This window comes from Melopsittacus undulatus, chromosome 11, assembly GCF_012275295.1.
Source record: "Melopsittacus undulatus isolate bMelUnd1 chromosome 11, bMelUnd1.mat.Z, whole genome shotgun sequence".
NCBI classification, from domain to species: Eukaryota; Metazoa; Chordata; class Aves; order Psittaciformes; family Psittaculidae; genus Melopsittacus; species Melopsittacus undulatus.
In genome coordinates this window covers 4,404,607-4,430,630 of record NC_047537.1, presented here as the reverse complement: position 1 = coordinate 4,430,630, position 26,024 = coordinate 4,404,607, and the positions used below count along the sequence as shown (strand labels likewise).

Here is a 26,024-nt window from a genome sequence, read left to right as displayed (position 1 = left end):
AGCATCACCTGAAATTAACAATTTCACTGTGAAATCAGCCTTGCTGAGCAAGCCATTGTAAAGGGTGCAAAGACATCTGATTCAGATGGAAGATATCCCCATATGAAATGCAGTGGCATAAGATATGAAGTTCGCTCCATGGTGAAGCCGTGGCAAAAGGCATGCACACCATGCAAGGCCCTTGGACATGATGCACAAACATCAGCCTGCCTTCCCCAATAGGAGTTACCCAAGGTACCTGATCTTTTTCTCCTTGTCTCTCATGTTTCCCTCCATCTCCAGCAATAGGCCACTGGAACACTGTAAAGCCCAGCACTCATTCAGTTCGAGAGATGCCCCGAGACTACATTGCCATGAACCGTGGTGCTCTGAAGGCTGGTTATACCACAGCCCGTGAATATAATTTGTACTACAAGGCAAAGGACATTCGGTGCAAGGATGATGAACACAGTCGCTTCATGAAGTGTCCTCCTCAATTACCTGCAGACATGACTTACGGCATCAAAACACAGTAAGGGGGAAGGCTTGGGGCCCTTCTCAGAATGAGACTATCCCTTCCTACCCTCACATGTATATCTCCAACACATCTAAGCTAGCACAGTCCCCGTAAAAAGAGGTGTCCTGAACCTGGACATGCTGCAACTGAATCACAGCATCACTTCCATGTCTGATTGCACCAGTGTGCCAGATAATCAACTACCTAAATCTTATCTAGATGCTACAATACATCAACATTTCACCTGTGGCACTAAGGGCTTGGAGCCTTTTAAAAATATGTTCAATGCAAATCCTTCAACTTAAAGGAACATGAAAAGTTGAAAGCCAGAATGATGGCTTCCCAGGGTCAGAAAACCAGAGCAACAGCATTTCTACTTGCTTGTACTGGTATTTCCACTGGTGCAGTTAAGGATGAATTGAAGTTCTTTATCCTTCCCTCTCCCATTTGGTAGCTCACCTCCCTGCATTGAGCAGAAACTGGTAGTACAGCAGAATGGAGGCAAATAAGCCCTTTCCTGCTTTCTTAGGCTCCCACCCGAGAGCTGGCTGGGAGAGCCAATACATGCGGCTCTCCCAGCAAACCTAGAAGGGCATAACCCTTGCAATGCAGCAGGTTGGGTAAGGCTTCACACCAAGTTAGATCTTCTGCATCGCAGTGCCTCCCAAAAGATTTTTACAAAGCATCCTGCATACACGAGTCCTACCTGAGGTTCAGGTACAGCACTTACAAGTGACCCATTTCACATCCCCCTCACATACCAGCTCTCAGCTGCCTGCTGTGCTGCTTTCACATGGGGAAACAGGGAATCTCCGGGGAGAACCTGGGCACCTTAGACTCACTTCTAGGTCCCTCCACAGAGGCATTAGGACATCACAGCAGTGTGGAAGAGCCAGTGTGAGTCCAGCACAGACAAGTGCTCAACGCCTCTGAAAGGGGCTCCAAAGCAGCCCTGCTGCTGCTAGAGCACAGTGTGTTTTCTTGCTCTGTGAAGGTCTGGATCAGACATTAGGTTTCATTTTAAGAGCTGGATAATAATCACTACAGAAAAATAACAGCAACAAATTCTAGAGAAGAGACATGATGAACAGCATTGTGTATTTTACATGATAGTAAATGGGCTTTGCATATGCAAATTGAATGGATTTTAAAATGGTATTTAATGACAATTTTCGTAGCAGACATTAACATTAATTGCATCAAAATGAAAATGTAGCATTAGCTTGCTGTTAGCTGCAAATGCCCCAGCTATAAAGCTTTATCTTTATCAGTATCAGCCCTCACCGATGTGACAGGGCTGCTCTGCAAATTGCAGGCAAAAGGGCTTTTATGTTGCAAAAGTATCCCCCAATGTAGACCAAAATCAACATCAATTTTGCTTTATTTCTTCATAAACGGAGGTTAAATGGCTGCCTGTAAGAAGTCTAGGCACGTTTCAAAAGTTTGAAGGAAAATCTGCAGACCCCCCAATAGCAGAAGTAGTGGGAAAGGGCTTTTAATTTAAAGTTATTATTGTACAACTTGCCTGCTTCTTAATAGCTACCTTTTATGCCAACTGATTGTATTTATCCCTTTACTTTAAAAGCACGTTATAGACAAAATCAAATTACTGGGATTACCAAAGAGCTGTTACAGCCATTTCCGTAAAAGTGGGAATTTAACATACTTTTCCATGACTAGCAAGTTAAAGATTCCAGCTTTGTTGAGCACTACCCAGCCCAAGCCTGTCCCTAATCACAGCTGACCAGGTTCCCCAAGACCTGCCCTGTTAAAAATTATTTGGTTATCAATGCATTTAAGTTGATTCTGCTTTCAGACTCTGAGCAATGTGCAACTGTATTCTTAGTGCTGCTAATGGGAAGGCAATCACAACATGCTTGTCTGGGGCAGAAGAGAACAATGGTACACAGTCTTTTTCCCTGACTTGAAGCATTTCCTTGCCTTTAGAAATGCCCACCTTGATAAACACACCAGGTGCAGTGATGTTTTTCAGCAAGAAAAGAGCCTGCGTGTCATTCCCCAATGTGCACAGACAGTACAGCTGAGAAGGCCAGAGAGCAAAGGTTTCTTCCCATTGCACTTGAAGTGGCTGCAGCCACTCCGCCTGATGATGGCAATGCTCTGGGACAATCCCCAGAACACCAACACAAACGGTCCTAATCTGCACCCATAGCCCTGTTGAAGCTGCTCTGCACAGCTGGAATTGCAGTTACTGCCAGCATGCAGCCTCAGGGCTGGGCTGCCTCCCCAGGAACAGCAGCACAAGGGGGTTATAAAGGCCAAACAACTCAGCAGCTGTCACAGGAATGGGTTTGTGGTCTTATAGCTGTCAGCAGATAATGTGCAGGGGCTTCTCAAGCCCTGACAACATATCCCCAGCCCCTGGCCTGCACTGCTAAAGGCTTCTGTCTCCTAAAGACACCCACATCAGGAGTTCTCTGCAGGCTTAAGTACAAAAGATCTCCTGGATCATCCCAAATAGAAATGAACACAAATGCTGTGGTTGCTATTAGTGCCTTATTAATTGCACCCTGGCCCTGATGCTCCTTCTACCACGGAGGATTGCTTACTTCTCTGCTTTCCATTCACAGCAGATGTGTGCCGCATGGAGCATTTCACAGGCAGTGTGGGCTTTCTGAAGCTCCAAGGCTTCTTTCCTTTCCTGGGATATTTACCTTCAAAGGTCACCCATATCCCTCTATTAATTCCCCATGGACATCTTCCAGGGGAGAGAAGCAGCCCTGCTTTTTTGCTGATTCCCCTCCATTCTCTCCCTCCTTTTCCCAGAGAAATGTTTGCTACGAATCATGAGGCCAGCTTTGTTGTGAGAGTCATAAAAAGGACATTTTTCATCTCTCCTTTTTCCTGTTCTCGCTCCCTTCTCTCTCTCAGTATCAGACAGAGATTTATTCCCTCCCTGATGCCTGTGGCATTCAGAGCTGGGAGGGGTCAGGGGAGGCACTGATGGGACGATAATAGATAATACAGTGATTCCCCAGGGTCTTGTCCAGCTCCGTAGCCGATCCATCAGCAGGCAGTGCTCGTGCCAAGGTCAGCGGTAACGAGGATGTGGTAGGGTCCCAGTCTCCCCCATGGGGCATCCTCCAGTCAGGCTCCCCCAATTCACGCCCTGGCTTCTGATCTCTACAAGAGCTGCCTTGTGTAAGCCACAATTTGCAAGAGAGCACATGTCCATTGAGCATAACACTGGGGTAACAACCATGTTGCTGTGCATGCATGCTCAGCTTCACTTGTCCCAGCTCTCATCCCCACTGCAAATAGGTCTACAGGTTTTCTTTCATGGAAAGTGCTCATCATTGGCTATACCCCTCCTCTAGGAGCTAAAACCATCCCCCATCCATGTGCTTTGTGAATGGCACATTACATAGCCATAAGATGTGTGCAGATTTGAGTTGCCGTCACCCTGGACCCAAATCCCAGGTCCTTTCCCTTAAAAAAAAAACCCACAACACTTCTACTAGCAGGTGTATTCAACCCCCATACTCTTTGTGTAATTACCTTGTTTCATAAGAGGGAGGATGCAGGGCACTGAGTAGGCTGGGTGTTTTGATGATATTGGAGATCTAAAGACAGAGTCTAAAGACCTCCAGAATTTTCACCAATGTTAACACAACTTGTTATTCAAGGTGCATTGTGAAACTCCAATAGATGTCCAAAACCACACTTATCTGCCTAAACACCTTTTCTGATTGAAGTTCAATGTGCACTGAAATTAGCAGACACTAAATGGTCACTTTTGGAACTAGAAGTAAGCACAGAGATATGGATGCTGTCTACAGCTGGATTTCAGATCACACTGATTTGCACAAGGTCACACAAGGAGTTTGAAGCCAGGACACACCAGCACACAGTTGGTACCCCAAACACAAGTTTTCTCCCCAGGAGCTAGCAGTGCAGTGTGTGTCCTCAGCACAAGCACACTCTCCAGCATTTCAGGGGTGCTTTTGGAGGAAAGCTTTCATTCGCTTCTCAGTAGTGTGAGTTTCCTAATCCTGCATACTATGTCCCAGAACATATTCCTGGACTCAAGGACTGCACAGACATGCCATTCTCTGCCATTCTACACCTGAACCTCCTTCAAACCCTGCATGGCCGTAACCCTGCCTCCAACACGCTGCCATCCACTTGGCAGTTGGCCTGTAGGTTGGGCTGACCTTGGGTGTGCTGGCAGGATTTCCCTGGCACTCTGTCATCCCTGTGTCTCCTGCCGGGTCCCCCCCTACTGTCTGCCTTCGCTTCAACCGTCCCTTTCCTGAATTTCACATCCCATTTTCCTTCTAACCATGCCCTCCTGCCATTCCACCTCCTATTCTCCAAAGCCAGTTTTAATCCTTTGGCAGCTGCTTTTACCATGTTCCTGCAGTAAACTCACCTCTCCAAAGCATTTGGTCACTGCGATCTTTCTTCTTCAAACTGTTACAATTGGCCAAGAGCATCAGTTATCCAGTACCTCCCTCTTTTCTTTGTATTGTGTGCAACTGTCCTATCGCCCTGTTGACAATTGTTTCCCTGGCCTTTAGCAGCTCAGCTGTTACCTTGGCTATCCCTGCAGCTTCCTGGCATAACTGACTGCTCTGTCCTTATCTTTCACCTTCCCCAAGGAGGGAGGTTTCAATACTCTTGCTTCTGCTTTGCAAGTGGCCTTTCCACCAGAAGTGTCCATGTGTCTGCACAGCACCAAAGTTTAGAAAGCTGCCCAAAAGGTACAGAGATATTTCCAGCATCTCTTTGGCACACACAGTGCCCTGGTGTGCTTATTTTTGGGGCACTTAAAGAACATCTCAGGTCATTAATATATGGCCCTGAAAAGAAAAGCTAATCTAGCTATAGACCAGCTGCAAAGCTATGCCAAAGAAGCAATACTGGAGAGCAGAGGGTGTTCCTGGGAAGAACCCACCAGGAAGAGCTGGACAGGCATGAAAGATGGATATTCGAGCAAGCCCACATCTGATCCACAATCATTAGAAACCAAACAAATAAAGATACCATAAAACCACAATAAAAAAAAAAAGTCCAAGATCGGGGCAAACAAAAGTTTTAGAAAAGTAATACCTGAACTCTGCAAAACAACTTGTAAAAGTGTAGCACAATGACTGGAATCACTGTCAGGCTGAGGCACCAAAAAATGCAACCAAGTTAAAAAATATAGGTCTCCCATCAGTTCAGATAATTGCATATCCTACTCAGTTCCTCAGCAACAGCACCTCATGTTTCTGCCACCATTCTCACATTGCCAAGATAAGAATTTCTATCTCAAGAATAATTTCCTTCTACAGGAGATGTTCCCCATTGCTGTGTGTACATCAGATACTGCAGAGCCCCCAACCACATCTGCCTTGTGCCTGGGTGGCTGCATTTCATTGGGCAGAACCCTTTCCAAAACACATCCTGTGTGCACCATGGTACTGGGTCTCCTTCAGTGTAGTTACTGCAGTTTTAACAGTTTCTGACTGCTTCAGGCTCCCAGCTTAAAAGAAAACAGCCAAGTCATGCTTTAGCATAAGGTTCGGGTCCTGCACTTCAGCCACAGAGCTGGGAAACAGAAAGATCTAAAGGAAGAGATTTAGATCCCTTATTACCAACTGCACTACACTGAATAGGAAAGTAATTTAGTCCCTCAGCTGGCTGTTGTTCATGGGTTTATCTCCATTGATTACAACTGGCTGAAGAATTTCTTCCAAACTTTCACCATCTAAAACTACTTCATGCCACAAGTGGACGTTTTTTCCCCTGGAAAACTCCTTTTGCAGTCTGCGCAATGAAAACCTGGGTCAGGGAGAAATAACCACAGAATCTCTTTTGTGAAAGCGAAGCTTTCCAGCTCTCATTGTCATCTTTCCCTTTCAAACAAAGTAATGTTCCCACCCAGCCAGGGAGATTCAAGCATGGGATGGAGGTCAAGGGGAAGACCTTGCTCTTCGATTTGTTTTGCTCAGCATTGTGGGCTGTTTTTTTTTCCCCCTTGGTTTTTTACTCATCAGGATGTTTTGCATTTGTTGATGGCTGCAGCCCAAGCACTGTTCACTCAGCCATGGATTGAGACCTCCAGGCAGAGTAGCTCTGTCCTGTAATCACCTCCCACCTGACTTTCTGAGGGTAACAGCAGACAAATGCGTTGAAGACAAACTAAATCATCTTCAATTAAGTCAGCCAAAGGCTACCTGCAACCCAAAAATCAATGCTAATACACAAAATCCAGCTTGTGAACCCAGTTATTTAATGGGCAAGAGCTGGCTTGGTATCTTCACTGCAAGACGTGTTCCGTGTGTGCATTTAGGACAGTTACAAGCATACATTTCACTTTTGGCCTGGGAGGGAATAGTAAAGCAAATTGGTGCTCTTGTAACCATGTGTACTCCTAAGTACAGCTATGAGCATCTGATAAATCTTTTAAAGTGCATGTTTACAATGGATTTTATTCTTTTTACTGTTCTATACGTATGAGTCCTCTGAGCAAAATAACATCCTCTGACACTTACAAGAAGCCACTGCCTCATTGGCTGCCCACAGTGAAATACTTTATATTGTTATTTCCTCATCCAAATTACAAGGATTGTAAAGAAGCGTCAGAAATATCAGAGTCATCAGTGCTTTGATGGCACAGATCCTGCAGCTGCTGTTTGGATGGAGGACCCACTATTTCAAGTGAGAGTTTTGCCAGCCCAAAAACTGCAAAAGAAAAAATTGGTCCCCAAGTGTTTTCTACCAATTTTTCTCTTGTTATTTTCTTCAGTGGTTAATAGAAAGTGAGGACAAGTGGAGATCATTTAAAAATGATCTTTTCAGGCCTCTCCATGGGTTTATTGCCAGGACCTATTTAGAGGACCATAAAGCTGTAACTTTACTGTATAGCCCACAAGCTTCTTAGGAAAATGGAGAGCCTTTCCATTCACAGCCTGCTTGTTTTGCCATCTCTCCCTCTTCTCACAAACACACCCATCCACGTATGTGCAGGGGCTGCCAGAGCCGCTAATTGAATTCACTGTTGTGAAAGCGTTAACAAATTGTAAGTGACCTTTTATACAAATTTCAAAGTCAAGAATTCACCACTAACTGCACATCCCTCTTCTGCCATTCACCGTTATGCAAACCCCACAAACAATTAAAAGAAATAATGAAGAGCCCAGCGGCCTCTTTCCTAATGAGCTGCAGGAGGCAATGCTTGGGAGTGTGGCTAAGTGCTTCAATTACCCCGGCCCTCCTCACTGCCCTTGTTAGACAAGACGGGTCCAACCGGCCAAAGGGGAACAATTAAGGCAAGGCAGAGCCAGGCAGTTTGCAGGGGGATACCAGGGCTGTGCCGGCTCTCACACAAGGGCCAGAGCTGTAATCATACCCCAGATTCCTGCTGGAGACAAATTAATGGTAGATGGATTGCTAGCTCCAGCCCATTAGTAATGAGGGAGGAAGGGAGACAATATAGCACTACAAGGAAACTGTAATCAGAATTTTCCTGTGCTATCAGCCCCCTTTCAGGGCAGAAGGACCTGAGCATTGATGCCATACTGCTGCCTGCACTGGTGGCACCCCAAGGCCCCAAGCAGAATCACAGACCCCAGCTTGTGCTTTATGTGCTGAAGATAAGCTGCACCAAGGAGCCACACACCCCAGAGATGCTGGAAGTCAAACTAGTTCTGGATAAGAAACCAAATGGAATGGGTTTGCCTGACCTGGCCTTGAGCAGGGAAATATCTCTTTATGGACACTACTACCACAGGACAAACCCTTCCCATCACAAAGTACACAAGAAAGGAACACAAAGGTAATGCCTCCTATAGCTGTCTCCCCTCTGGACTGAACACCCCAAGGACAGATTCTTGCTGTGCAACAGAAGCACATCATCTCAGATGCAAGGACATCAGCAAGGACTAAACCCGCCTGAAACCTCACTGATCCTTCAAGAAAGGGTTAAACTTTCAGGATAGGCAGTGGTGTTGCAACACAGTTTTAATATCACAACTGTAAAATATTCTATTATATGACTGATTTGTTGCATAAGCATCCACACAGGGCCAGATCCTGGTGCCACTGAAATCAGAGCAGTGGTTTTGGTGCTGCCCAAACATCTGCACAGCCACCAGGGAGCCAGTGCCTGTGCACGTCCTCTGTTCCCTTGCTCTGCTTCCCACTGGAGCCTGTCCTGACCAGCAGCAGGAAGAGTGCTGCAGGAGCTGTGCAGCTCTCTGCCCTGGCTGGAGAGCTACCTGGAAAATCCAAAGGCTGAAGTTTGCACTCAAATATTTACAAACCCCTGTGCTTCTGAATTATACAAGAAAAAGACTATCACAAGTCAAGTTTTACCATTTCACAGCACAACTTAGCAATCGAATTGATTGCACCTTTTAAACTGGTATAAACCTCCTTCCTGAGCAAAGTCCTTTGTACCCATTTTTGCCAAGTACCTTTTCTTTTTTTCCTCCAGTTGATATATAAACCTCTGAAAATAAGTTTGAGGGGAGACTGACAACCCTGAAACCTCAAGAGCAGCATGGCATTGACGGGTGCTGCTCCCAGAGCCGAGTATTATAGCTAGATTTTAATTTCATCTTAACAAAATAGCTGTCTCCAGTGGAAGAAGCATCAAGAGCTAAATGAGGACCCGTCTTGAGCTGAATCGCGTTGAACAGACCTCGGCACTGTCATTGATTTTCTGGGAAGAAAAAAAACTGCCTCTGGCTACTAAACCAAATTAGTAGTCACTGATGACCAATTATTTTGCCCCACTGTGAACGGAGAAGCGTACTAAAATTCCAGTTTGTCAGACCCAAGGCTCTCTTCTCAAACACCTTTCAACAAGCATGTACCAAAAGTCCCTCAGATGGTTCTGACGCCTTCCTGTTTTCGGCAACTTCTCCTTCTCCAAAGTTTTAATGAGCTGCTGCTCTGAGGATGGCCTGCCAGAAAGTGAGCCCTTCCCAGCTCGATAGACCACTATTTGGCATGGCACAAATCACAGCTGTCAGAATTCATACACACATACACAAAAAAAATGTCAGCCTAATGTTTGCAAATTATAATTACCATTTCTCTTTCGTGTCCCTAGTGCCTTCATTTTAGATAAATCCCAGCTCTGAGGTATCAGCTGCAAAGCACTGAAGGCTCATATTGAATAGAATAGATTTAACTAGTTTGTAGCTCATTTAAGGCCTACACTGTTTTATTTTAATATTGTTAATACTTTATTATACTTTTTAACATTGTTTTCACAGTAAAATAGCCTATTAGGAGGCTGAAGCTTCTTTTCTAGGAGATTTCTGGCAGATGTGCATACCACATTGTATAACCAAGTTAGCAGGTGCTTGTCATTTCACTTGAAAATAGGTCTGTACCCTGACTCTTGAAAGTAAATTAGCGAGAGAGTCTATTAAAGAGACAGGGACTGTTTCAGGGATAATAGTTTTGAAAATGTGCACAGATAAATGTTAAAATATTTAGGAAATGTCAGCATTAGAAGTGGCTCCAACTGTTTGACTATAAAAGGAAGCATCTGATTATTTTTTTCCACAATTATAAATAATTTGTTACATCCTATCAGAACTTCTTTCCCTTTCCTGTCTGTGGCAGGGTGGTTGTGCCAAAACAAGGAGATCTGAGTTACTCTGAACGAGATGGATTTTAACCCACAATAACTGTTTTCAGCGGAGTCTTTCCCTGCTCTCCCCACCGCATCCAAAGATGACAGCAAAATCCTTCCAGTTCAGAGGAATGACATCTGGGCAGGGTGACAAAAGGAAGCAGAACACACAAGCCATTTACTCCTGTCCTTAAGTAACACTAAAGCAAGAGGACGTTTTCCCAAAGGCCAGCTACAAATGAGAAAACCTGTCACACTTCCAAGCGGCACCGATATCCAGGCCAAAATTCCCCATCCACTCCTATGAGATCAGTGTTTGACCTACAAAGAAAAAGCCACCTCGCTGAAATTTCTCCAGTAACTTCAGTCGAAGTGTGTTACCTGATATCCCTGTTCTCCCCCACTTCACCACTATTTCTCTCACAAGAGGCAGGAAAAGACAGATGAAGCTTCATGTCCTACAGCCCCACCAGAGCTTATGTGCATAGCTAAGCACAAGAGTCATTCCCACCGATTTCAAAGAGGCAGTTCATGCGTGTATCATTCCAGGCATGATTCTATACTTTGCTGGATCAGGACTTAAATGCGATTAATCACACGGCAGGGAAGGATCTCTGAAGAGCATCAACCCAAATGTGTCCTTTCAAGCATTTACTTACAAGCCAGCTGTGGACTAATCAGTCACCAACTGGCTGGTCCAGTGGAGATGGTAAAAGTCACCTCCATAGAGATGTGAAAACACATTCAGCTACCACAAAAATCAATAATCAAACACTACACACAAAGGCTCAATGTTTTCCTATGGCTCTCCCTGCTACTTCTGCACACCAGGCAAGCTCCTGCCTTGGAGAGCAAAAGGACAGGCCAAGGAAACAAGCACATGTGCAAAGCTCACCATGTGCTTGTGCCAGAAATCCCATAGATTTACTCCATGCAATAATACTGGAGACCTACCCAGAAAATAAGATACCTGGTTTGCCATATCTTTCATCCTTTGCAAATACTTCGCCCTGCTCTGATCAGTAGGAAGTGCCAAACTGGAAGGGAAGGAGGAGAAGAAGGGACAACAAAGGGTAAATGTTGGGTGTCACCTTTGGCTCTGGGTGTCTCCAGATAACAATCTGGAGCAGCACAGCTGATTTGTAAGCAAAGCCTTGAAAAGCCCTGCAGCATGTGATCTATGAAACAGGAGGTCTGCAGAAGGATGTCTCCTCTGATATGAATGCCCCCTCGGGATGTATATTACTGGATTGCACATCTAGTATCATTAGAAAACACGACCATAGATTAGGCTGTTTTGAAGCATGTGGTGTGCAATAATTAAGTAATAAAAGTCACCACAGGGGTGAAGGAACAAGAAACGGAAGAGTTACTATTTGCATATGCGCTGCTGGTGCCCTCTGTGATAGTCAAAGATTCTCCAGACTGCTAAAAGCTGGCTGCTACTGATTTTTGACCTATTCCTGCCAAAAGCCATGGAGCACCAGCTCACCCTGTGGCACATGGGCTCTCTACAGAAAATTACTTTCTGGTGGAGATGGTGGCCCAGAAACAGCCCAGCAGTTACTCTTATCCCCCAGTGTCTTCCAGTTGGTCTGAACACGCAGGGAAAGCACTGCCTTTCTGTCACAGGAGCTGAAGAAACTACAGCTGGGAGCAGAACTGGGGCTCCACAGCTCCTGGTTGCTGCTGAGATGGAAGAATCCCTCCCCAGCAAGGTGTGCAAGGACAAGGACCAATAAAACTTGAGGCCGGGGTCCTCCATCACCTTCAAGTGTTTGTTTCTGGGGGAAAGAATAGCAGCAGGACCACAGCAATAACCAATATGCTGTCCTCAAGGCAAGAACCCTGCTGCTGCCACTGCCAGTTCTGCCTCCCATGCTGATGAAGTATCCTCACTTGCAAGGAGCAGGACTCAACCATTTCAGGCTGCAGCTCTGCCACAAGGTGGTCAGGTTAACACCAGCTCAGAGCAGCTGAACAGGACACTGGCCAGCAAGCAACCGCCTTTTATTTTTACTGGAGCATGGTCATCTGTAGCACCTATCTGCTGCTGTCTTCTGCTGGCCAGGATGCTCCTTGGTATGCTGCTTCAAGGGGCAAATATAACTGTGTAGCTGAGGTACTAGACCAGGGCTTAGCATTCCAGCTCCTCTTTCTGCTGCAGACACCTGGGTCTGCGTTGAGTCAATTTTTATCCCTATTCAAACTGCTTAGAACAGCACTTACTCTTCTCACCCAATCAGCCATTCCATGTGTTTATGGGGGTTGGTATGCCACAGTAGTGATATTTCAATAGCAAACACAGTGTTATTTTAGCAAAACCTACTTCACACCCAGTGGTTCTTCCACACAGCTGCCATGGCTGTGTCAGCCTGGAGGGGACCCAGCCAGAGCTGCTCCTATGAGCCCCAGGGTGGCAATGCAAAAGCCCAGTTCTCTGCTTCCAAACATTGCTCTATTCAGTGCTTCCATTACCCACCATTGGGTATCAGCTGGGAAAAGTTCTCCTGGAGCCATAGCAGGGCCCAAAACTGAGCCACAGTTTTGGTGCTTTGTGCTTCCTGCACACTGGGGCTTGAGCAGAAGTGGTAAAATAGACCCTGTGGAGGGTTTTGCAAAGACAGAAATTGTGCCAATTCTGGGGAATGTTCTAGCACGATCATGCTACAGGTTATAACAAGGGCATGCAGGCTGTGAAATATGAACTGAAAATGCATCTGCATTCTCTTGCTCAAGAAAGCCTTTTCCAACGTGAGAGTGGCTGATTCTCACCAGTCACACTTTCCAAGAGTGGAGATACGAATCAGCATGGGGAGGTAAAGAGATATTAACACTGGAGATTATACTGTTGTCTTTTCAATGTTTTGCAGGTCTTGCACTCCCTTTTTTGACCTCCTCCACCACAGATACCAGGAGCTGTGGATGGAGCAGCAGAGAGCCCTGACAACAGCCAAGCGAATGGAAAAGAAAAAGGTGATAATACTCCAGCAGTGTTTTCCCTTGCTGTGCATAGCACTGCTACCCCATAATGGATGGGCTTCCCCCAGCCATGGGAAGGGCTTTCAGCTGAGAAAGCATCCTCCCCAGCTACTAAAAGGCTGGTGAAGCCTAACAGAGATGAGCTGCTTCCCAGATAAGATGGGCCTGGCTTCAGCCAGAGTATCCCCTGTAAGGGCAAGCACCAGATAGGCAAGTCACAATGTGCCTGCTCTAGAGACAAAAGAGCAAGTGGTGTTTGTGGGGTGTGAGGTTAAGTATTTTTGTATCTGAAGCCATATATAGGAGCTGAGCAAGTTCTCCAGGGCAACAGTGCTTTGGCCAAGGCCTTTCAAAGGCTTAAACACCTATCCCACAAAGATACTTTTCTAGCTATCATCAAGCATCTGTCTGCATCAATATGCCTCTAGGTACAGGTTGCCCAGTTAAATTCCCAGTATCAATTAAAACAGAGGCTCTGGTTCATTTTGCATTGCTACAATAGTAAAACACCCTGCTGCAACAAAGAATTAAGGTTCAAATTATCTTTGGTGTTTATGTCATACTCATGCTAGAAGCTTTGCAGGCTATCCTTTGGACAGCATCAGCTCTGCTCAGGTTACCTGTGACAGTGGACAAAGCAATGGAATAACCAGCATCAGTCCTGATCCTGGCATGGTGTGGTTGATGCCAGCACCCAGAGCAGTTGTTAGAGTGCAATGCTGTGCTGTTAAACAAGCCAATATTGTAAGAACATTTAAAAGCAGCCAATGACTGTTTTATTAGTTAATGGCTCAAAGAAGAGTCGAGCTAATATGGTAATGACCAATTTCAATGGGCTTACTGCCATCACAAACTATGCTTTATAGTTGAAGTGCAAGAATACAGTGTTCTTAATTAGCAGCCACTTTATGAATACACAAGCCTAGGATGCTCAAAAGTGCATCCCTACCTTATCTATTAATGATAGATGTTTTTAATCACTAGATACCCTCCATCAAGTTCCCAAAGCCTGCAGCCACCAATTACTCAGTTAAAAACCCACATCCTAGACCAAAGAGCAGACAGATTCCCTAAGGTTTCACATGGCTAAAACACTCACCAGGTACCTGCAGTGGCTCATGCAGGGATTATCAAGCAGTGCAAGCTGCAATTAATCAGGAAAGCAACACAGAGGACAGCCAGAAAACCCTCCTGTAGTGGGGGTGGTGGAAGTGACTTTCTCAGCTAGTGATGAGCCATTTCTCTAGCTCAGAGCTCAGGCAGCAGTCATCTCACTGGGATGCCATATAAAGCAGACACAGAGCTGGAAGCTGCTCGTGTTTGTCTCATCAGTATGTTTTAGATATCAGTATTGGCTGTGTAGACATGAAAAACCACCCAGATCAGGCACTTGTGATGATCCATTCAAAGAGACTTTTAGTCTTGTTCATCTCTGTGTCATTACACTGCTTATATATGCCTGTATACGTTATACATTATGATGCTATCCCGATGGATATAGATCTGCAGCCATTTCAGCCCATTCTTGTTTACCTTTGGTTGCAGAAAGAGAAAGTGCGTGAAACTCGCACCACATTCCTGCGGAAAAACCCAATACCTCCAAAGGAGGAGTCCTTCTGGCACCTGCCCAGCTTGGAGAAGGTAGGAACCACTTGCCTGAGCTCAGGGACACCTTCTAACCTTGCCCACATGCCCTGATAACACACAGGGTCTGGATAGGAGATACCTTAGTACAAAATGAAGGTAGACACGAGGCTCTTCCTCAGAGCTCCCAGAGATTCAGACCCTAAATGGTCCTGCACTGGATATGTTCAACATTAGCCCCTTTCGGACTTCAGGGTGGGGTTCTTTTTGCAGCCATAAGACCTGGAAGAGAGGCAGCAGATGCCCAGGTAAGGGTTTAATGACTTATTTTCTAACTTGTGTGCACTTTCATGCCTTTTCACAAGATGAAAAGCATCTTTTTACATCCTACAGTTAGTACTGGGTTGGCCTCTGTTTTCTACTGGTATTCCCACAGCTATCCTGCACAGGCAGAACAGCCAAACATACATTTTGGTAGCCTGCCATTTAACCAGCTCCACGATAACCAAGTTAAACCACATCAGAAGTTTCAAGACGAATTTTTCACCCCAAGAAATAGCTTTCCAGAAAGCCTGCACTTTTGAAGCCTCCCTAAACTACCTGATTGACAATATTCACCCTGAGACTGAGCAGAGGGTCTAGCCAGGTTACAGATGTGCATGACACTTCCTTTAATTGATCCAAATAAGAGCTAAGGTGAAGATTTCTTATTCTGGCAATGGGATCTAAACACCTCCCTGAATTCATCTGTGCATCCTACTATGCTCTGGGGTAGTTGTTTGTATTCTGTTAGCTATGTTTGTGGTGTAAATTGCAGGGAAACTTCAAGCGAAGAGCTAGGGGGTATTTCAGAAAGGAAGGGAAAAGAGCTGGGCAAGCAGAATGGAAAGGAGACTCCAGGAAGTCTGAAAACACTGAAACCCTGCAGGGAGTTTTCGTGGCCAAAATCATATCTGGCATTGATAGATACCACTGCAAAGAGCCTTTCAGCCCTCTGCCTCAGCCCTTGTTCTGATGGGGTTATTTTTTTTGCCATGCTGTTGATTTTTAACTGCAGTTTAAAACAACAAAGAAAGCTTGTGACTTCCTGAAGCTAATTTACTTGTACAAGTTGGAGAGTTTCAACCAAGAAATGTATTTTGCACCACCTTGATGTATTCCTCTTACGTCCTGTCTAAGACTGTCCGATTAGCATATGTCAGTAATCATTTATTCCCCACTGCCTGTCAGCACAGAGCTGCTGCTGCAGCTAGTGTCAGGGAAAGAACATGACCGATCGCTGTTAAACAGATTGTGTAAGTCACACGAGATACTGGGGCAAGCCTCCTCTTTAGAGCTCCTCTCACCCCAGACCTTTCCATCACTATTCATTTTTCAGCCTGTGTTTTTCTTCACGCTTTCCCTTTTGTTTCATCCATGACTGTGGTTGGGTTTCTCCCCCCAGACACAGCTCTCAAACCCCTGAGTCTTTGCTTCTCCTCTCTGCTTTTCTCCTTCCTCTCCTCTTCCCTTCCTTCCCAGGAGCAGCATCTGGGGAGGAGGGACAGCTCACTTTGCACAGCCCCTGCAGATTTCCTGTACTCCTCCTTTCTCATTATGTTAACCTGGAAGGTTTGCCTTTCTCCAGCTGCAGATCTAACAGGCACAGTCCATGTTAGATCTTGGATCAGGAAATTCATTACTCACTTGAGGTTCAGTGCATGGTTTCCTCCACAGAAAATTAAGTTCTCTTGAACATCCATAAATGTTTACCCAATTAGAAGCAATAACAACCCTCAAAAAGTTAATGGTTCCAAAGATACTTGGTAGCCTCCAAACTGTGCTTTAACTACCTCTGTAAAGTTGGTGGTAGAATGGTCTTGAAAGACAAACTGGATCAACCTATCAACCAAACTCAGGGTCTTCAGGTGTCACTATCTATTCTGCCTTCATGAGGGTAACAATAGAGAGCAGTGCTTCAAAGAAGTGAAGGACCTTGTTCTTAACAGTGTTTCTGTCCTCACAAAACCTTTTTCTCAAGCTCTCCTATAGTCATGGATAACTACTTTATGGCTTTATTTCTTTTAAGAGCCAGTGCCCTGTGAAAGCCAGCAGTTGGCACTAACCACTGTAGGCAGTTTACCAAAATACTGTCTTAAATCCATATAACACCCTCATCCTACTGCTCAAAAAGTGGTAGGAAGAGCAACCACAAAAATATCACTTCACAGAAAGCTTGTTAGCAGACTCCCACCTATTATTTCCAGCCTTCAATGACATTGACCTACTCTGGCTATTACAGAAGGTGCTCATTACCTGAGAACAGCTTCAAACTCTGGACACACACATTCAGAGATTCCACATCCCTGACCAGAGCCCCACTTTAGACTATTTTTCCATGTGACCCGAGGCTGGTGCAAGGATATGGTATGTCCTCAAGCTACTCTCCCTTCTTGTCACTCAGTTACCCCTGTCATCTGGCATGATGCCTCTCAGCCTGGCCTGCTCTGGGCCTGGGGAAAGCACTGCAGAGCACCCAGCTGCTGAGATCATTGTAGCCCAAAGCAGGGGGTAGCAGGAAGATGAGAGTTTGTTCCTTTAGACCCATAAAAATCATCAATGAGGATTTTTCTATTCCCATCCTGACCCCTTACAGAGAACTGCAGAAACTGGACATGGATGTTAATGCTGGCGGTTAATCTGGGTTTTCCATTCAGTCCCTGCAAGACTATCTCCTGGCCCCATGCTAGAGCATGCAGAGGAGGCGGAAGGCAGGAAAACAAAGGAGCTTTTCCATCCCACTAATTGCCTCTGCTTGCTCCCTGCATTGCCAGGCCTGCATGACATTACATAGTCATTCAGTCAGTAAAGTATAGACAAATTGACTATATTTTCATTTGGATTTAGGTTTCAGCCCCACTGCTTTAGAATAATGACCCACACTGTTAAGCTAACCGGGTGATTTACAGGCTCTCCCACACTGGGTGATATCTCCTGCTCCACGTCTCGCTCTGGAGGACTGACCTGGCTTGTGGTCTCCTGGGCCCTCCAGCTCGCTGAGACAAACAGGTCACAGGGAGACAGTCATGTCCTGATGGGCAGTTCATTAGGGAAAGTTGCTGAATTCGAGATTTCTTACACAAAACCAAACAGAAGTTAACTCCTTGCTCACCTCAGCAAGATTCTTCTACCACCCTCCTCTTCCTCAATCAGCTTCTGCCTTGCTCTGCCTGCAGTGACACGAATTCTGAGCTCAGATTTTGCCAACACAGCTGGGACTATGGACCAAGACTTTGTTTACTTGTAGATGTGGGACTATGTTCTGTAGGGACTGTATATCAGGCACCCAGCATGGACATGAGCATATCCCTGCCCCCAGTATTCATGGGATGTATCCTATCGCTGTATCACTCATCACTACTCATCACGCATCTAAGCGGAACAACATCAACCAAACTCTGCAGAGGATGTTGTTGCCCAAAATACAGCATCCCCACAGCCTTGCCTCTGCCAGTCCAGGGTGAGACTCCAGCTACCCCCATTGGAATATTTGATAGTCACAATCCAAACCAGTGAATCAGCACTAGCCATTCTGCAGTAGATTGCCAGCATTCTGTCAAGTCAACCAGAAGGATTCAGGACAACACCTCACACAACAGCAATGTAGGACACAATTCACATGTGTGTCAAAATAGCTCCATGCATTGCATGTCACTGACACACATCAGGGTTTTTCCTTTGCTCATTAGAGAATTCCAGCTTGCACAGGGTGGCTTTTCAGGGAGAACAGTCTTGTTTACTTGACCAAACAGGGGGAGGAAAGAAAACGCAGCAACTTTGGACAACACTTTTGTCAGCACACGCTGCCTTCCCCAGCAGATGAAACAGGCTGCACTCGATGCGCAATATGAATAAGCGATAAGCAATTGACAAGCAAGTGTTTGGGTACCTTGGCAAAAGACTTAATTTGCAACCTGGCACTAAATCAAAGGCTCTGTCAACGGCTGAGCGGCTCTCCCGCATACGCCTTGCGTTACCTGGGAAAGCTCTGTCAGGTAAATTTCCACTGAAAGTAATTAGAAGAATCCCCACTGTATAAAGTTTGCAGCAAAATTCTGGGCTCCAGAATTTGATTCTCACCAGGGATCCGGTATCTGCTCACAGCCTGATCCTTCATCAGAATTAACAGCTGAAGTTTAACACATACACACAAAAATGTTCCACATTCCTTTTTAATGCCTTACTTCTATTTTTGTCTGAAGAGCTGAACTGACAAGCACAGCTCATGTAATCTTGCAACTGTTGTCTTGTCAGAAAAGCCATAGACTCTGTTTAAATAACCTGGGCTTAATACATGCAGTGGGTTGACTTTCTAGATATGGCATTTATCCTCCCCAGTTTTGAGGGCAACAAAATTTAATGGAGTTGAAGTGTTCCAAAACTTGTCTCCAGGGGCCTAAATAGTAGTTAAATAATACAGCGATGAGTTCAAGAGCTTTCTGTCACCATGGTACCAGATCAAACCTCCCTTCAGATGGAATTCTAGCTGACCCAGAAAAAAAAAGAAATAATCAGAAAATCAGTGTCACCTGGTGGCTGTTCAATGGTCCAGCCTTTCCAGTATCCCTTTGCATGCAGCCTGGACACTCAGCTTCTCCATTTAACCCTAATGCTGCCCTCTGTCATGCTTAGCCTTTCTTTGTGTCTCCCTGAAAGACATGGTAGCCCATCATTCCTCTGCCATTTTCACTGCTCTCCAACATCTCCCAGTTGATACAGGAGAACACCATCCCTCCACCACCTCCAGGCCAGGCTCAATCTACATCCAAGCCTGGGTGCCCAAAGACAGCACAGGCAACTGTTGGCAACCAATGCCCATTGCTGTTACAGAGCATTCACACATGAAGGAACAGATCTGGGATGCTTGCAGTAGAGTAAAACCACACACACAGTGTTGAGTAACAGGTGAACACCAACCATCGCTTTCAATGCTACCTGCTGTTTCATACACAAAATCCACAGAAGTGCTTTTTAAACGGACTTGGGATTTCATTCATGGACCTATTCTGCCTTCTCCCAAGATGCTGTTTACCAACAGACAACTTAGTTCAAAGTAAAACTTCTGCCTGGCATGAAAAAGCTTAGGATTCAAATCTCAGACATACAAGGTCAGTGTGAACACAGCTGCTCTGGTCTGATATCAGGACATCTACAAAGAGGGGTACATATTAGGTTACAGCTCCAGTGGGTTAACTCTCCTTTACTCATCCTATTGTACATATCAAGTGACCAGGGAACTTCAGCAAACATCCGTGACCCTTATTTTCAGGTAGCAAAAGAAGTCCCAAATCTCTGTGGGGCATTAAATACAGCAGCCAAAAGAACTATTTGAAACATTCCTGCATTTGAAGCAGATAAGGATCATTTAGCCCTGACTCCCTTGTCCTGCCTTTCCCTATGTTCTTAGGATTAGAAAGGTGGGGAGAGAAAAAACTAACCCCATTCATTAAACCAGTTAAGAGCACTACTACCAGGAAAAGCCACAGTATTTGTAACCTTAATAATCCAACACACACCTCCAAGCACAGCTCATCTTGGACAAAATAACGTCTGTTTTAAAAGTACCTGCCTCTCTCTAACTTGTCATGGCATTTGTTGACAACCCTATTGAAAGCCGCTCTCAATGCAGCTGTGAAGGATCTTTCAGCACCTCTTTCTCTTTCCTAGACAGTTTTTGAAAGGAAAGGGAGGAAAAAAAAAAGCCATCAATACAGGGGGAAAAAGGCATCAGCAGCCAACATCAGCTGATGAAGCGTCTCACCTGGGCCCCCAGCACACCGCCTCCAATTAAATCAAAATGGTTTGTTTTTAATGGTCTTTTACACTGACAAGTGGGCTATCATTCCAGGCCTAGAGAGCTGTCAGGGAGCCGAGGCAAATCCTCCGTTGATAATGCCCAATGCTTCCAATTAGGAGCCGAGGCCGCTCCTGGCGCACTAACGATTCCCCAGCCTCCCCCAAGGCCCCTTCGGCGTTGGCTGTTTCGTCTTCCCTCTTCCTCCACCACAAATTACTGACACAAAACGGAGGCGCCCCGGTGCCTCCTCACCACACCGGGCCCCGGCCCTGTTGGATTTAATGAGGCGATGGAAGTTTTTGCGGATCTTTCGCTAAATTCTTTTCTTGTTTGACAGCTGCTTGAGTGTTGACCTTATAAAAGATTTAGTGTTTCTCATTATTTTCTGTCAAGCTTTACAAGTGATAGCTTCACGGAAATCATTTGCATCTCGATGTGTGCGCACGTGGGGTTTTTGTCTGTACGGGGATGCTCGGCGCGGTGTGCGTCAGTGTGTACACCCTACCCCTCTTCACGTTGGGTATTGTATTCCCTCCCCCCAAAAAACATACCTACAAACATGGAACTGTAGGGTTTGGGAAGAAAGAAAAATAACACAAACAGGAGAGGACTTAAAAGGCCAAGGATTTGTTAGGCTCCTGTAAATGAGGGAGGTTTTGAAAAAGGAGTAGAGATTGGTTTCCCGTAAAGAGAGCTCAAGGAAGTGTTTTGTCACCCTCTAAAAGGACTCAATCGAATGGATGATGGAAAAACCAGGCTGAGGCTAGGTGCTGCTTTGTTGTTAAAGTGAAAAATGGCACAAGGCTGGGAGGCCACCTCTGAGGAGCAAGCAGAGCCAGGCGGGTACTGCAAGAGGAATAGGTACAGCCACATCTCCCTGAAGCCAAACATGGGTCCTACAAGGGCAGGAGGAGAACCTGATGCTGCTTGTTGCTTGCTTCAGCCCTTTTTATGGGCTCTTTCTCAACATCTCCCACAAATCATTACAAGCTATTTAATCCATCTACATTAATTAGCACTTCCACCCAGCAGCTAAGCTGACTGAGCACCCAAGGGTGCTCACAGTGCCCAGCACCTACCTCACCAAGCCCAACATCAATAGCATGCACAAAACCCTGTTTGGTCTCTGGAGTATGTGTTCTGCTGCTGTCAGGGGAGCTCTGCCTTCCCTGTAGCAGCTTAGCTTTTCTGTCTCTCACAGGCTATTTATTAGTCTTCCATCAACACACGTGCTGCTGCTTGCAACACATATGTGGTTGTACTAATGCTTGACAAGTGATCATTTACAGTCCTCTGATTCAAAACATTACCATAACTGAGAAACCCAAATGAAAATAACACCCAAATATATATTTAAGTTTTAGGAACAATAAGGTGTTTTGTTATTGCCCCTCTAATTCTTTGAAGCAAGCGCTGACATTACAACACCCCAGCTGCAAGGGTCCTGCAGGTTTTAATCTGTCAATGACAAATACAGTGAACAACAGCAGAACATTGCATCTAATCAGCAGCTGAAAACCACTGCAGTTCCATCATCCTGCAAGGAAAACCAACAAGCTTCTGCCTACAAACTATGTTCCTGTTCTGCTACAGCCAGTGCTCTAAATTCATGGCTCAGACAAAATCCTGGCATAACAGTCCATGTCCACACCAGAGCAATGGTGAAGATCATCAGCTCTGTCTAGAGGAAGTGTCTTTGGGTTCATCATTTAGAATATGAATTAGAAGCATCAGAGATGAGGATCCATCACTGGCATTGACTTCTCAACACCAGTCCCTATCATACCAAGACCTTTGACCCAAGAACATCCTTATCTTGACTCTAATTTCTAGCCCTTGTTAGGAGAGGGTTTCTCATTTTTTAAGCTAGCACTTGTCCCCTGTCCCACACCTGGTGCTTCCCACTTAACTCACGCCGAGGGCAGAAGCTGGCATCCCTCACAACTTTGTCAAGGCTCTGCTGATATTAATTGCTGCCAGTTGTGGCTCAGTGAATGAACTGCTGCCTCCTCCCTGCAGCTTCAACCCAGTCCCAGGCAGAAGTTCCCCTCTGCCCAGCTCCCAGCACTGGTGGGCAGGGAGCACGGGAAAGGTAGAGGCACATTCCAGAGAAGCAGCTCAGCTGTCCCTTCCTGCAGGCACTGGGTTTCAATAACAATCCCAGCTCTGAGGGAATAACTCCTGCATCTTTAATAGGAGGCTGGAGCTGTCCCACATCCCAGGGGCTACCCAACTAATGTCAGCAGCCCTGCCTCTCCCACCTTTCCTTCCTGGGGAGCAGTTATGTCACTGCTGCTACTTGTGAGAGAGCAAAAACATCCAGAAACAACTGTCTGAAGTTAGGCACTGAAATGCATATTTAAGTACCTGAGCGCCTTCCTCCAGAGAGGGGGAATAGCTAACTATGCTTTGTTTGTCTTGATTAATGAGATCACTAGCGAGCTTTCCAGGGCAAAGACGGCTGTGTATTTTTACATATGCAAAAGCTGACACCCAGCCAGCCTGAGCAGGGTGGGGGAGGCAGGAGGCAGCTCCACACATCCACACAAGGCAGATGTACGGCACAAGGAATCGTGCTGGGGCACACAAACCCATTCCACCCCGGGGTAAAACCACTCCATGTGCATCTACTGTGTAAGTCTGCTGCATGCAGTTGTGTGCAAGCAGCACCCCAAAGGGGCCAGGGACCTTTCTCTTCCAGATGACTTCCCCTTTCTTTGTCTTGGGATTTGCTCACCCATCACCACCACACCAACGGTGATCCCTGGTTTAAGGCTGCTTCTCTGTTTGTTGGCCAAGTCATGCAAGAGTCCCTGATAGGCTCTGGGCCCATCCTGGCCACCCAGTGAAGCACACAAGTCCCCTGCTATAGAAAACCATCCACATTTATTTCAGGGTTCACCTTGAGGTATGAGAGCATTTGGAAACATCACACAACCAACACAGCACAGTGAGACTGCAGGATCTTGTTACGAGGGCAGAATAAGCATCTCCTGAAGTCAATCAGAAAACTATCCCTCTTCAAACAGGTTATGTTTAACTTCAGCTGGAGCAGCACCTCCCAAACAGGCAAAACCCTTGTGCTAATCCAGTCTTCTTCCTGCTTGTGCCATAATCTGTTTCCTCTGGGTGCCTGCTCACTGTAACCAGTTGTGTATCTGCTCCCTTCTCTTACAGGTCAAGCCTCATCTCAGTACTCTTCCAGACCGTGAGGCTCGTCAAAAGGCATTCAGTGCCACCCACTGAGGAGTGTCTGTGGGACATGGGCTGCAAAAGAACCACACAGCACTGTGCTGGGCATCACAGCCCTTGGACCCTGTGACAGCCATAGGCAATAGACTTTCTGTCTTTGAAAGTATGCTAATGTAGATATAGACAAATAAATCACATATTTGAAAGGGAATGACTCTGTCTCAGCCTGTTCATTGCTTTGTATCAGTCACACAACACCTTTACTCAGTCTAATCAGCACAACTCCCATCATACTCAAAGTCACAGCACTCACACCAGCACAGCCTCAGAGGCAAAGCTGTTCATTCTGCACAATTACATCAAATGCAACTATATCCCAGTTGATATCAAGTCCATAATATCTCATAATCCATCAGTTCTTCTCATTCCTATGCCAAATAAGCTTCCCATCACTGCCTAATTCAGCAAAGCCTGTGTGAAGGCATCTAAACATCTGCTTTAAGCACTCTGCCAAAGCAAGGCCTCACCACAGAGCCATGCCTCCTCTTGAAGATGGCTCCAGCCTGTTTCCACACCTACCCTCAAACAGCTGCTGGTGTCCCTCAGGGCTGAGCTACTTCAAGCAGTTGCTGCACAAACACAAACTCCACCAACACTGCACCCAGACCCCAGCTTGGTACCAACACATGTAAAACCCATCTCCTACCAACAGGGCATTTCATCTTAAGAAAAGATCACTTGGTAACAACTGGGATTAACTGTGCATCTCCAGGATTGCTCAAGGAATAATTAGTTACTTCTATGCAATCTGCTTCTCGCATCTATTGCTATAGCTCAGGTTGTACCAGATATTTAAGTCAAATGGCAGCTTTCAGGTTTCACATTCAACAGCACATTCACATCAGCACTTGGAGCCAAACTTTTAAACCCAAACCTTAAAAAGCAGAGTGCTTCATAACATTAAACTTCACTGCTCAGGACATAATAACAAGTTGAGCTGCAGGGGCAGCTTTCCTTACCTCTTTCAGGACAATGAAGGCTCCACAGCCACTGCTCTGGCATTTCCCATGCCCCCTTAGGGGCAGCACGTGCCTCAATCTGCTTTTTATACAAGGAAGCAGCTGTATCAAACTCTGCCCTGCCCACACCTGAGCTGAGGGAGACAGGAATCACCTGCTCCACACAGGGGAACCCTGGTACATGGGTCCTTCTATATAGTACAGGCCTCTCATAGAACCCATCAAACATAAGCAGGAGGATGACAGTATGGTTTGCTGGGCTAGCACGGTTGGATTATAACTGGACGCTTTCCCCACTCCCCAGGGAAGGGGAGCTGAGCCTTAAATGACTTGTCCTGCCAGAAATGACACAGTTAATGCATGTGTGAGAAACACAACCTGAGCCTTGCCCCACTGCCCACCAGGAGCCACCTCCAGCCCTTCCTTCAGCCACAGCATCTGTGCCCACCTGTACAAACTGCTCAGGTCCTTGGGGTTCACAGAGGGATGAGAGCACCCCCGGGGAGACCTGCACCCCTGGAAAAGGGCTGCCCAAGGAACCTGGTGTGAACCAAGCCCATAGAAACCTCCTGGCTCGGGGCAGCTCCAAGACAGCAAAGACACCAGAACCCGAAGAGCAACGGCCGAGCCAGACGGGGCTCGGTGGGGCTGGGAGCTGACAGAGCCGCCCCAAGCGGGCCCCCCCTCACCCTGCCCCAGCCATGCCCGGTCCCGAGCCCCGATCGGCACCGGCCGCTCCTTGTCCTGCAGTGACACCCACCGGCAAAGGGGGTTTCAGCGCTGCTACAGGTTCCCCACCGCCGGGCCCTGCTCCTCCCGGCACTGAGACCCCGCTGTGTCCACCCCCATTTCTATCACCCCCCCCCACCCCCAGCCGCTCTGCCCTTCGCTGTCTCACGAAGGTACCTTTGCTTCCTCACCGCAGCATCCCAGCGAAGCCCGTCCCTCTGAGCATCCCTCCTGCGCCCGCCTGGGCATGGCCTGTGCGAGCACCCAGCTTGGTTCCCGACTGAGATGCGGCAGAGCAGAGCCCCCGGGGAGCTTCCTCCTTAAGCCAGACCCTCTCGGATGCAGCTCTGGCACCACCAGTAGATGCTTCTGGACCAACTCTTGCTGCGGTCATGGCCACAGCTCAGCAGCCCAGACCATGGTCCAGCTCTGGGGGTGTCCTCCAGCCCCATCAGGGCTCCCCCCACACCCCAAACCTCTGGGAACACTCGGGGTCAGCCCTGTTCTGTAGCCCCAGGACCAAACCTACACTGGGGACTGGTGCCAGGAGGGCCTGACCATGTCCATCCGCAGCACCCAGTGGGATGCTGC

At 46.5% G+C, this 26,024-nt stretch overlaps 1 protein-coding gene across 1 annotated transcript in view; it reads left to right on the top strand.

Moving 5' to 3' along the window:
• CFAP77 (cilia and flagella associated protein 77) overlaps nucleotides 1–23,775 on the top strand; it is a 60,457-nt gene extending 36,682 nt beyond the window's left edge. Inside the window, exons 4-7 of the mRNA XM_034067730.1 lie at nucleotides 283–511; nucleotides 12,965–13,067; nucleotides 14,619–14,714; nucleotides 23,671–23,775. Of these exons, the coding sequence (XP_033923621.1) occupies nucleotides 283–511; nucleotides 12,965–13,067; nucleotides 14,619–14,714; nucleotides 23,671–23,739 (497 nt within the window). The 3' untranslated portion in view covers nucleotides 23,740–23,775. The remainder of the gene's footprint in view (nucleotides 1–282; nucleotides 512–12,964; nucleotides 13,068–14,618; nucleotides 14,715–23,670) is intronic.
• Nucleotides 23,776–26,024: the final 2,249 nt, after the last annotated feature.